Raw genomic sequence first — 12,715 nt, forward strand, 5'->3', positions numbered from 1 at the left:
AGGTTTTAAAATAACTCCTATTGCTACTACTTCACTGTCTCTTCTCTGTTTTATGCAACATTCAATTCTTCAAAAGAGCGACAATAAAATAACCAGATAGCTTCACCTGCTCAAATAGCGGGAGTATTGGTACAACTTCCTTGTCAGTTCAATCGCATCTAGCTCTAATCGCGCAACTCCTATATCGTGTTTCTCAGCACTTTCCTCCTCCAACTTTAGGAGACAGTCTTGGTCAGTAAAGTTGGGTATCATTAAAATCAGCAAGTTTACCATCCACTGGATCATAGATATATGTAACTCATCCATCTGTTAAAAAATGAGTATAATACAAATGACCCACTTTAAGTAAATCAAATAGTAAAAATCACACCAAATTTTAAAATAGAAATGATCGTGCCTGTGTCCAACTTTCAACATTACAATTCTTAATGAAATCAAATCATCAGCTAGCATGACCCTATTTTCTTTTGCTCACTATACGACATTAAGCTACTCTCTTTTTTTATTGATATTTGTTTATTTAATTTTTTTGAGACAGGGTCTCAAAAAATCTCACTCTGTTGCCCAGGCTGGAGTGCAGAGGCAAAATCACAGCTCCCTGCAACCTTGACCTCCCCAGGCTCAGGTGATCCTCCCATCTTAACCTCCTGAGTAGCTGGGACTACAGGAACACACGCCACCATGCCTGGCTAATATCTGTATTTTTTGTAGAGATGGGCTTTACCATGTTGCCCAGGCCGATCTAGAACTGCTGGGATGAAGCAGTCCGCCCACCTCAGCCTCCCAAAGTGCTAGGATTACGGGCGTGAACTACACGCCCAGCTACTAATCTCTTCTTTAGCCTGGTCATAGATAATAACCTATTAAAGCTACAATTCTCAAATTGTACATCAAGGCATTCTAGGGCTCCACAGCAAACTCGAAAGGATGCCATAGGATTTTAAATTGAGGGAAATAACAGTGATATGAAACATCTGCCAGACACAGCATGAACTTAACACGGTTCACAGTTTTCAACTTCAGAAGCACTGTGTTAATTTTGATGACATCATATCTTTTGAAACTGGTTTGATTGGTGGTTGTGCGATTAAAAAAAACAAGTACTGTGTGAAAATTAACATGGAACAGAAAATGAAGGTGGTAACATCCAATCTGATTCCAAGGTCAGAGAGGCTGTACCATGCCAACGAGTACATGCCTTACATTGGTAAGCGATATTGAATAAATGAGAATAAAATAAAAGGTTTTTTCTTTCAATGTATGTGTAGTACTTTTCCAAATGGTTAATAAATTGTTAGGATATTAAATATTTAGTAAGCGGTTTGAACCTACCTATTTAATAAACCTACTTAACTGTGAGGTATTTCTTTTGACTTAGGAGTGTGAAAATATTGAAACCCAAAGGGCACTGTGAATAGAGAAAGTTTGAGAACCTCTGCATTACAGTATTTGCTGAGGCTGGGTCCCAGAAATAAAATACAAAAAACCTGTATGCAAAAATCAGACACAACATACTTGTCAAATACCCTACTCCCTTTCTCTGTTTAGTTCTGGAGTATTTCTCTAGGCTTAAACATGATCTACTCTGAGAAGACTTATCAGTTTCCACTGGCTCGAATTTGCTCCCCTTCCCATGTTTTGCTTAAATATGCTTATTACCTGAGTGATGAAATAATCTGTACACCAGTACTTTGTACATATCTGTATCATAGTCATTTGCACATCTATCTCCTCAATTCACCTGTCTGTAAGACATGAGCCATCAACTTATCCCTGCATACCACACACAGTACTTACCAGGGAGTAAGTGCTTAATAAATGTTTCTTGAATGAATGAATAAAAATAACATCCAATACTAAAACTCAAACTTCCTGCTTCTTGATTCAGATGGAAAGGTTGTTAATGACCTAAAGCAATGTTGATTAATGTATATGACACCTGAATTTACATATCAGGAAAAGGGGCAAACTTTCCTGAGAAAGAGTAAAAAAGGCAAGTCTTCTTCACAGGAAAAACATACTACTCCCTTACATATTCTACTAGCTATGTCCCTGCTGCTTCTCCGTGAAAGTGCATAAATTCCCAACTATTCTTTCATATACCAACGGCCTAGATTATACTATCATTGAAATAACTCATTTTTGCTTATATAAAATATTAATCAATCCTTGGACTATCCTTAGGAAATAAGCACAAATAGATCTCTTAATTTAAAAGTTATATCAGAGAGATTAAATGGTAGAATCAAGGTCAAACAATAAACTGTAGGTAAATTTAAAATTAAAATAAATAAAAAATAAAGAATATCTTTCACTTTCTTAAAGCCATGTAGTTCTTTTTAATGAGATGGAAAGTAAATATACTTTTTGTACTAAAATATAGATTACTGTGATTCTTATATAAAATTCTTAAAAGAAATTTTAAGATGAATTAACTGCTTTTCTTTTATGAAAAGACTTCTTCCAAATTTACTAATCTTTTCAGGGATAACAAGTGATTAATTTAGCCACTTCTTAGCTGATATTAAGAAATAAATAGGCCAGGCACGGTGGTTGACACCTGTAATCTCAGCACTTTTGGGAGGCCGAGATGGGTGGATCATGAGATCAGGAGTTCGAGACCAGCCTGGCCAAGATGGTGAAACCCTGTCTCTACTAAAAATACAAAAATTAGCCAGGCGTGGTGGCACGTGCCTGAACCCCAGCTACTCGGGAGGCTGAGGCAGGAGAATTGCTTGAACCCAGGAGGCAGAGGTTGCAGTGAGTTGAGAATGCGCCACTGCACTCCAGCCTGGGTGACAGAGCACGACTCCATCTCAAAATAAATAAATACATACATACACACACACACACACACACACACACACACACACACATATAAAAAGCAGGCCGGGCATGGTGGCTCATGCCTGTAATCCCAGCACTGTGGGAGGCCAATGTGGGAGGATTGCCTGAGCTCAAGAGTTCGAGACCAGCCTGGGCAATATGGTGAAACCCCATCTGTACAAACACACACACACACACACACACACACACTTAATTTGTCCCTTCCAAATATATGTGAAATTTAACAATGAGCAAAAGAAACTTACACTATGGAGAGGTCATTTTGAAAATGGACAGGAGGAAATATTTCCATCTTGGTGTGAGTTTGTTGCTAAAAGTGATACATAGCTCACCTTTTAAAAGTCTAAAATCTATATATATATAAAATCTGGAAGTACGTTTCTCATCTTTTTAAAAATCTTGGAAATACAGCATTTCAATTGGCTGGGAACACTTTGTTAAAATACAGGAATGCTATACTGAATAATGTTTTAGACAACTGTAAGAACAACTGATTGACATTATGATAGATAGAAAAAATTACTAGTTAACTAAAAAAAAAAAAACCTTTGCATAACTGATTGATGGAATTGAAATTTCTTTCTTTTTTTTTTTGAGACATAGTCTCGCTCTGTTTCCCAGGCTGGAGTGCAGTGGCACAATCATAGCTCAGTGCACCCTTGACCTACTAGGCACAAGTGATCCTCTCACCTCAGCTTCCCACGTAGCTGTGACTATAGGTGTGTGCCACCACGCCTGGCTAATTGTTTTATTTTTTGTAGAGGTGAGGTCTTGCTGTGTTGACCAGGTTGGTCTTAAATTCCTGGGCTTAAAGTAATCCTCCTACCTTGGCCTTCCAAAGTGCCAAATTACAGGCATGAGCCATCACGCCTGGTCTGATTGATGGAAATGAAAAGTGAATATTATAATTTAATAAATACAGCCACTAATGTATTTCTTCAATTTGGATTCATGTTTCTTTCTAAGCTATCATTTCAGCAATGACCTCCATTAAAAATTAGTATTGAAGGAAACTGAATTTAGAAGCAAACTTCAAATAACTTTATAATCACAAGTTTAATCTGCAATTTAAACCTGCAATTATAAAACATCATGAAGCTTGTTCAATCAGCTGTTTGAACCATTACCAAAAATCATGATTAAAAACGTTTAGAAATCAGTGTTTTAGACAGCCAAGCAGCACAGGTAAAATGGAGTAAGGAGGGAAAGGAAAAACAATAACAAAAAAACTGGAGGTAAGAACATGGATCAGGACGAAAAATGAATGGTGAGTGAAAACCCAGACAAACTTTTCTGTATTTATTTTTATTTAACTTTTATTTTAGGTTTAGGGGTACATGTGCAGGTTTGTCACACAGGTAAATTGCATGTTGTGGGGGTTTGGTGTACAAATTATTTCATCACTCAGGTAATAAGCATAATAACCAATAAGTAGGTTTTCAATCCTCATCCTCCTCCCACTCTCCACCCTCATGTAGGCCCCGGTGTCTGTTTTCCCTTTCTATGTGCCCGTATGTATTCAATGTTTAGCTCCCACTTATAAGTGAGAATATGTGGTATTTGGTTTCCTGTTCCTGTGTTGGTTTGCTTAGGATAATGGTTTCCAGCTCCATCCATATTGCTGCAAAGTACATTATCTCATTTCTTTTTTTGGGTGCACAGTATTCCATGGTGAATATGTACCACGTTTGCTTTACCCAGTCTACCACTGATGGAGCATTTAGGTTGATTTCATGTATTTGCTATTGTGAATAATGCTATGATGAACATATGAGTGCACATGTCTATATGGTAGAATGATTTATATTCCTTTGGGTATGAGCCAATCATGGGATTTCTGGGTAGAATAGTAATTCTAAGTTCTTTGAGAAATTGACAAATTGCTTTCCACAATGGCTGAACTAATTTACATATTCCCACCAGCAGTGTATAAGAGTTCCCTTTTCTCCAAAACCTCACCAGCCTTTTAATTGGGGCATTTAGCCCATTTATGTTCAAGGTTAGTATTGATATGTGCGGATTTGATCCTGTCATCATATTGTTAGCTGGCTACTATGCAGACTTGTTTGGTTGCTTTATAGTAGTCTAAATATCTAAGCATGTATTTGTTGTGGCTGGTAATGGTCTTTCTTTTCCATATTTAGCACTCTCTTCAGGACCTCTTGTAAGGTCCTGACCACATCTGGTCACAAAAATTCCCTTAGCATTTGCTTGTCTAAAAAGGATCTTATTTCTCCTTTGCTTATGAAGCTCAGTTTGGCTAGATATGAAGTTCTTGTTTGGAATTTCTTTTCTAAGAATGCTGAATGTAAGCCCACAATTTCTTTTGACTTGTAGGATTTCTGCTGACATGTCTGCTGTTAGCCTTACGGAGTTCGCTTTGTAGGTGATCTGCCCATTCTCTCTACCCACCTTTAACATTTTTTCTTTCATTTCAGCTTTGGAGAACCTGATGACTATGTGTCTCGTGGATAGTCTTCTTTTGTAGTATTTTTCAGGGGCTCTCTGCATTTCCTGAATTTGAATTTTGGCCCCTTTAGTAAGGTTGTGAAAATTTTCGTGCATGATATCCTGAAATACGCTTTCCAAATTGTTTGGTTTCTCTCTCTTTAGGGAATGCCAATGAGTTGTAGATTTGATCTTTTTACATAATTTCAGATTTCTCAGAGGTTTTGTTCATTCATCTTTATTGTTTTTTCTTTATTTTTGTCTGACTGAGTTATTTCAGAGAGCCAGTCTTCAAACTCTGAGATTTTTTTCCTCAGCTTTGTTGATTCTGCTGTTAATACTTGCAATTGCATTATGAAATTCTCGTAGTATGTTTTCATTCCTATCAGATTAATTTGGTTCTTTTTTTTTTATTTATTTTTTATTTTGAGACAGACTTTCACTCCTGTTGCTCAGGCTGGAGTGCAATGGCGCGATCTTGGCTCACTGCAACCTCCGCCTCCCAGGTTCAAGCGATTCTCCTGCCTCAGCCTCCTGAGTAGCTGGGATTACAGGTGCCCACGACCATGCCCAACTAATTTTCTGTATTTTTAGTAGAGATGGGATTTCACTATGTTGGCCAGGCTGGTCTCGAACTCCTAACCTCAGTCGATCCACCCACCTCAGCCTCCCAAAGTGCTGGGATTACAGGTGTAAGCCACCGCGCCTGGTGGTTCTTTCTTATAATGACCATTTCATCTGTCAGCTCCTGTATCATTTTATTGTAATCTTTAGATTCTTTGGATTGAGTTTCAACTTTCTCCTGTATGTTGATAATCTTTGTTACTACACATATTCTGAATTCTATTTCTGTCATGTCAGCCTGGTTAAGAAACATTGCTGGGGAACAGTGTAGTCGTTTGGAGGTAAGAAGACACTCTGTATTCTTGAGTTGCCAGAGTTCTTGTGCTTTCTAATCTTTGTGAGCTGATGTTCATTCAGTCTTTGAAGTTGCTGTCCTTAGAATGAATTTTCTTTTCTCTTTCCTCCTCTTTGACACCCTTGGAGGTTTGATTCTGGTGTAAGGTGGGTTCAGTCAACCTGCTTCATTTCTGGAAGACTTTAGGGGTCCAAGGCTCAGCTTAGGCCTCCTGGACTGCATGCTCTAACTCTAGGGTCTGGGATCCTCAGCTTTGTAATCTGGCCCCTCAAGGCTAGGAACCTACTGTATTGGAAGAGCCAAGGAGTTCCCAGACCACTAGTCACAACACTCCAATGGGTGACGCCAGCCAAAGCAATTCATTAGGTGGTGACAGTGGGATCTGTGCTTGTTTACACATGCCAGGAGCAGCAGCAGTGCAGCAGGGTGCATGCTCATCAGCTGTGGTGGGGCAGTAATGAGGGCAGGGATGTGGACATTTGCAGTGGTAGCAGTGCAGCATGCTGCAGGGAGTAGCCCACCAATGTCCCTGTGCGTGTTCACACTGGTGGTGGCATCAGCATGGGGGCAGAGTGATGGCAGGTGCAGGACTGGTAACCTCTGTGCACATATTCACAAAGGCAGCAGTGGCTGCACAGGTGGGAGGCAGGTCTGCTGGCATCCATGCGTAGTTTCATGCCAGCAGCAGTGTTGGCACAGTGGCAGAGCACTGGCAGGCACAAGGTTAGCAGTCTCTGTACCCATGAACACTCCAATGGCAATGGCAGTGCAGCACTGGGTGTGGGACCACTGGTCTCCTTGCATACCTTTGCATTGGTTATGGGGTAGGTAGTGTGATGCACTCACAGTGGCAGCAGTTGGCATGGTAGGGTGCATGTGCACATGTGAGCTGGGGGGGAAGGAGGGGCAAGTTCTGAATACATGCACCCACACTAGCAAAGCAATGTAGGGGGTGGTCATGGGTGAGTGCACACTGGCAAATGGCATTGGCGAGCCTGTGATGGGTAGAGAACATGGGCAGGCTGGTGCTCGTTAGTGGGGGATGCTCTGCTGGAGCTCTCCAATGGTCAGGCATGGTCTACAGGTACAGGAGCTATGATGCAGGCCCCTGGGAGGCACCTCAGCCGGGCATCCAAGGCTGCACTGCAAACAGGCATGGTCAGGCTGGAGTCCTGGGAGAGCCCACAAGACAGGGGGGTGCTTAGGTGAAACTGGCCCTGTCTCATGGGCAAGATCACCCTATATTGTTCAGGTCTGATAGTTTCCCTAAGACTAATGTCTCCTAAAGGAGCAAGGCAGGCCTTGGGGGATAGGCGTCCCGACTGTGCTCCACTAGAGATGCTCCCGCACCAAACCCTCCAGGCTCCCCACTGGCTGGAGTGCCACCCCTACCACCTCTCTAAGCAGCTCTCTCTGCCAGCTTAAGTGACTGTGGGGGTCCTGGGATTTTCTGCTGTCTGAATTCCAGATGCCTTCTCACCTGCTTAGCTCACTTTTTCCCCAAGAGTCACTGGGGGCCAGGAAGGAGTCCCAGTGTGTGGTATCTCTATGCAGGGTTTCCAGCTTCCTCCCCCTTTAGCCCAGCATCTGTGTCTTCCCTCCTCCACTCTCAATGCCTTCCCTCTAAAGATATGCTTGGAGTGCACCAGTCTTTCTGATATTCTAGTCCCTCAGTGGCAGATGTTTCTCCTGGCTGAATTTAGTCAGCCATCTTGTCTCCTATATCCAACTTTTCTGTTTCTAAATATTAATAAGAGTTAATATGGATACACAGGATACACATCATTCCTCATAGAGTTTACAATCTTGCAAATTTTCTACACAGATTAATTATAACAATGCAGTGTTACAATTGAGGTATATAAAGGCACTTTCTAAGTAATCCTATACTATAAAAATTAAATTCTAGAAAATAACAAATTGAGCATATGATTCCATGGAGATAAAACCCTAATGGTAAATCAAGCATTTTGCCAAAGAAGGGATTAATGTAGCAGCACCATCAGATACCAACAGTGCTGGAATATTCTTCCTAAATTCATTCAACAAACATTTATTGAGTCCCACCATGTGACAAACACTCTGCTACCCTTTTTCTTACTCATTTTGGTTTTCAGAGGAATTTTTCTCAAGCCTGTGGATTGCCTGAATCCATACTTCCAGCTTAACATATTTGCTCCTTGACTCTTCAAATCCAAAACTCCATTCCAGAGGCAGAAACATTCTGCTTTTAAAAATCCATTGCAAATTATTTGAGAAATTATTATACAAGCTTCTATTTTGCCCTCTCAACCTCCTGCTTCATTTAAATAGGGAGAGCTTTGTTTTTCCTTGAAGAAATTTGCCAGCCAAGGCAAAATATAACGTCAAAAATCCTTACAAGTACATACGTGGCGCTGAAGTTCAATGTTACCATTGTTAATTTCATTGCCTATCTTCAAAAGCCATTGTTGAATCATGTTAAATATGTATGCTTGGAGTACCCTGAAGGAAAAATCAAGTAAAATAAAAGTGACTGGCTGATTTAAAGGATAAATGTAACTATCAGCTATAAGAAAGAGTTTTATTTGGCTGGGTATTGTAAACTTAGATGTTGACAATTGCTTGAGAACTCAGGAAAGGGGAATCAAAGCCCTGAATTATCTGGTATGATAGTTCACTCACTGACAAAGCTTTCCTAACCCCCATGTAGGTAGCAAGATGCACTGTGGACAAAGCAGATCTTACCTTCAATATTAGCTCTCTACTGTAAAAACCTACACCCTTTACATTTACTTCCAGGCTAGTACCATGTGAGAAGAATGAATTTTAAAATCTTCTCAATGAATGACTTCCAGCATGATAGTGTGAGGAGCAAGGCTGCCCTCCCCACCACCCCCCACCCCAGTAAAACTGGTAACAATTATTTTTTTAAATACACCACTTAAAGCCTCTAAAAATGGTGCTATGGAGAAGTTCCAAAAACATCTATTCAAGAAAACCTATGAAGATTCAGTAAGAAAGGCAATAATCTAGGTATCTGAACCATGACTGCTCCCTCCTCTCCTTAGCTCAGTGAGGCAGCAACTCCATTTCAGAATGCTGTAGCCAAGAACACAGAGCTCCCTAACCCTCCAGCTCCCAATCAGATGGCTTTCTTCTCAGGAGGAACAGGACATCATGGATTTTTATACTGCCTCCAGCTATCTGTTGATGAGTCTAGGTACTGGGTAAATGCAGGTAACAAGCAGGGGTTGTCTTCTTCCACCCAGCCCCTATTTATACAGTAAAGACTCTACCCTGTGCATAGCATGCTGAGAATCATGGGTCCTTGATTGGGCTTATAAGGCAGTGGTTCCATTCCATGACAGGCAATCCAAGAAGACCTCAGGCTGCTACTTTCCCCTCTAAGGAGTGCTCAGCTCTGACAGTGTGAGTGTCACTCAGATAGAAGCTTACCATTGTCACTACCCCCAGCTCCAGAACCCTAGCTCAGATATTTTGCCTGGAGGTAGAAGGCGGCAAAAAAAAAAAAAAAAAGAAAAAAAGAAAAAGAAAAAGGAAAAAAGAAAAAGAAAATTAAAAAGCTCCTAATCTTGTCCCAAATAAACTAACTTCATTTGTGACACAGCCTGAAGACGTTCAAATCTAAGGGTGCTTTCAAGAACAGTGGAGGTTTGGTGAAATGCAATTCAGTGGAGATTCAAGATAGAGGCTAAACTGTAGGTTAACTAGTTTGCAGGAGAGAACCAGGGACTGAGACAACTGAGGGAAGGCCACTTGGGTTCAGAGCAAGATCAAACACTGATCTCAGGAATTATTCTTTCCAAGGAGCCCAAATTACATGAAAGTAGTTTTAGAGCAATATATGCCCCAGAGAATTATTGAAAACAATAATTAGTGAAGTTTAACAGTTTGGTGTGGTCAAAGAAAAAGAAGCGAACCTTGACAAACACCACTGTCACTGCAGGGTGACAGTATGCATACCCAAAAACTGCACCTTCTTGAGAGCAAGATCAGGGACTTAAGACAAGGAAGAGGCGGGTAGCAACAAAAGTTGCTATGGTGTATTATCTAGTATGTCCAGTATCCAAAAACCAAAAACAACAACAACAACAACAACAAACCTTACAAGGCATGAAAAGAAACAAGAAAGTATGAAATATACACCAGGCAGGCAACAGAAACTGCCTGTGAGACTGATCAGACCTCAACTTCGAAGTAGCTGATAAGGTTTGGCTATGACCCCACCCAAATCTCATCTTGAATTGTAGCTCCCATAATTCCCTCATGTTGTGGGAGGGACCCAGTGGGAGATAATTGAATCATGAGGGTGGTGTCCCCCATACTGTTCTCATGGTAGTGAATAACTCTCATGAGATCTGATGATTTTATAAGAGGAAGAACCCCTTTCACTTGGCTCTCATTCTCTTCTCTTGTCTGCCACCATGTGAGATGTGCCTTTCACCTTCCACCAGGATTGTAAGGCCTCACCAGCCATGTGGAACTGTGAGTCCACTAAACCCTTTTTCCTTTGTAAATTACCCAGTCTCTGGTATGTCTTTATCAGAAGCATGAGAATGGACTAACACAGTAAATCGGTACCAGGAGTGGGGCGCTACTGTAAATATACCCAAAAATGTGGAAGCCACCTTGGAACTGGGTAACAGGCAGAGGTTGGAACAGTTTGAAGGGCTCAGAAGAAGACAGGAAAATGTGGAACAATTTGGAACTTCCTAGACACTTGTTGAATGGCTTTGACCAAAATGCTGATAATGATATGGACAATGGAATCCAGACTGAGGTGGTTTCAGATGGAGATGAGGAACTTCTTGGGAATTGGAGCAAAGAAGATTCTTGTTATGTTTAAGCAAAGAGACTGGCGGCATTTTGCCTCTGCCCTAGAGATTTGTGAAACTCTGAGCTTCAGATAGATGATTTAGACTATCTAGTGGAAGAAATTTCTTTCTTTCTTTCTTTCTTTTTTTTGAGACAGAGTCTCCCTCTGTCACCCAGGCTGGAGTGCAGTGACGTGTCCTCGGCTCACTGCAAGCTCTGCCTCCTGGGTTCATGCCATTCTCCTGCCTCAGCCTCCCGAGTAGCTGGGACTACAGGCATGAGCCACCACACCCAGCTAATTTTTTGTATTTTTAGTAGAGACAGGGTTTCACCGTGTTAGACAGGATGGTCTCCATCTCCTGACCTCATGATCTGCCCACCTCAGCCTCCCAAGGTGCTGGGATTACAGGCATGAGCCACAACACCCGGCCTTTTTCCATGTTTTGTTTTGTTTTTTTGAGACGGAGTTTCACTCTTGTTGCCCAGGCTGGAGTGCAATGGCGCAATCTTGGTTCACCACAATCTCCACCTCCTGGGTTCCAGAGATTCTCCTCCTCAGCCTCCCAAGTAGCTGGGATTACAGGCATCCACCATCATGCCTGGTTAATTTTGTATTTTTAGTAAAGATAGGGCTTCTCCATGTTGGTCAGGCTGGTCTCGAACTCCTGACTTCAGGTGATCCACCCATCTCGGCCTCCCAAAGTGCTGGGATTACAGGCGTGAGTCACTGCACCCAGCCAGTGGAAGAAATTTCTAAGAAACAAAGCATTCAAGGGGTGACTTGGGTGCTATTAAATGTATTCAGTTTTATTTTTATTTTTATTTTTTATTTTTTGAGACAGAGTCTCTATCTCACCCAGACTGCAGTGCAATGGTATGATCTCAGCTGACTGCAGCCTCCACCTCCCAGGTTCAAGTGATTCTCCTGTCTCAGGCTCCTGAGTAGCTGGGACTACAGGCATGTGCCACTACACCCAGCTAATTTTGCATTTTTAGTAGTGATTGAGTTTTGCCATGTTGGCCAGGCTGGTCTCAAGTTCCTGACCTCAGGTGATCCACCTGCCTTGGCTTCCCAGTTTGCTGGGATTACAGGCATGAGCCACCGCACCCAGCCAGGTATTCAGTTTTAAAAGGGAAACAGAGCATAAAAGTTCAGAAAATTTGCAGCCTGACAATGCAAGAGAGAAAAATATCCCATTTTCTAGGAGAAATTCAAGCCAGCTGCAGAAATCTGCATAAGTAATGAGCAGTCGAATGTTAATCCCCAAGACAATGGGGAAAATGTCCCCAGGTCATGTCAGAGACCTTTGGGTCAGCCCCTCCCATCACAGGCCTGAAGGCCTAGGAGGAAAAAATGGCTTCATGGGCCAGGGCCGTGAAGAGCACACAGACTGCTCTGCTGTGTGCAGTCTAGGGACTTGGTGCCCTGCATCCCAGCTGCTCCAGCCATGACTAAAAGGGGCCAAGGTACAGCTGGGGCCATGGCTTCAGAGGGTGCAAGCCCCAAGCCATGGCAGCATCCACATGGTATTGAACCTGCAGGTGCACAGAAGCCAAGAATCAAGGTTTGGGAACCTTAGCCTAGATTTCAAGGACGTATGGAAATGACTGGATGTCCAGGCAGAAGTTCGCTGCAGGGGTGGGGTGCTAATGGAGACCTCTGCTAGGGCAGTGCAGAAGGGA

The 12,715-nt window shown here is 41.9% G+C and overlaps 1 protein-coding gene across 3 annotated transcripts in view; it reads right to left on the reverse strand.

The window, feature by feature from the left end:
• Window positions 1-12,715, reverse strand: part of AXDND1 (axonemal dynein light chain domain containing 1) — a 187,323-nt gene that overhangs the window by 66,921 nt on the left and 107,687 nt on the right. The window contains exons 18-19 of one of the 3 annotated variants that reach the window (XM_037985895.2): window positions 8,605-8,698; window positions 107-306 (exon numbers count right to left, since the gene is read on the reverse strand). The exons of the other annotated variants lie outside the window; for them this stretch is intronic. Of the exons in view, the coding sequence (XP_037841823.2) occupies window positions 107-306; window positions 8,605-8,698 (294 nt within the window). The remainder of the gene's footprint in view (window positions 1-106; window positions 307-8,604; window positions 8,699-12,715) is intronic. 3 annotated transcript variants of the gene reach the window in all.

This window comes from Chlorocebus sabaeus, chromosome 25 (assembly GCF_047675955.1).
Source record: "Chlorocebus sabaeus isolate Y175 chromosome 25, mChlSab1.0.hap1, whole genome shotgun sequence".
Taxonomy (NCBI): domain Eukaryota; kingdom Metazoa; phylum Chordata; class Mammalia; order Primates; family Cercopithecidae; genus Chlorocebus; species Chlorocebus sabaeus.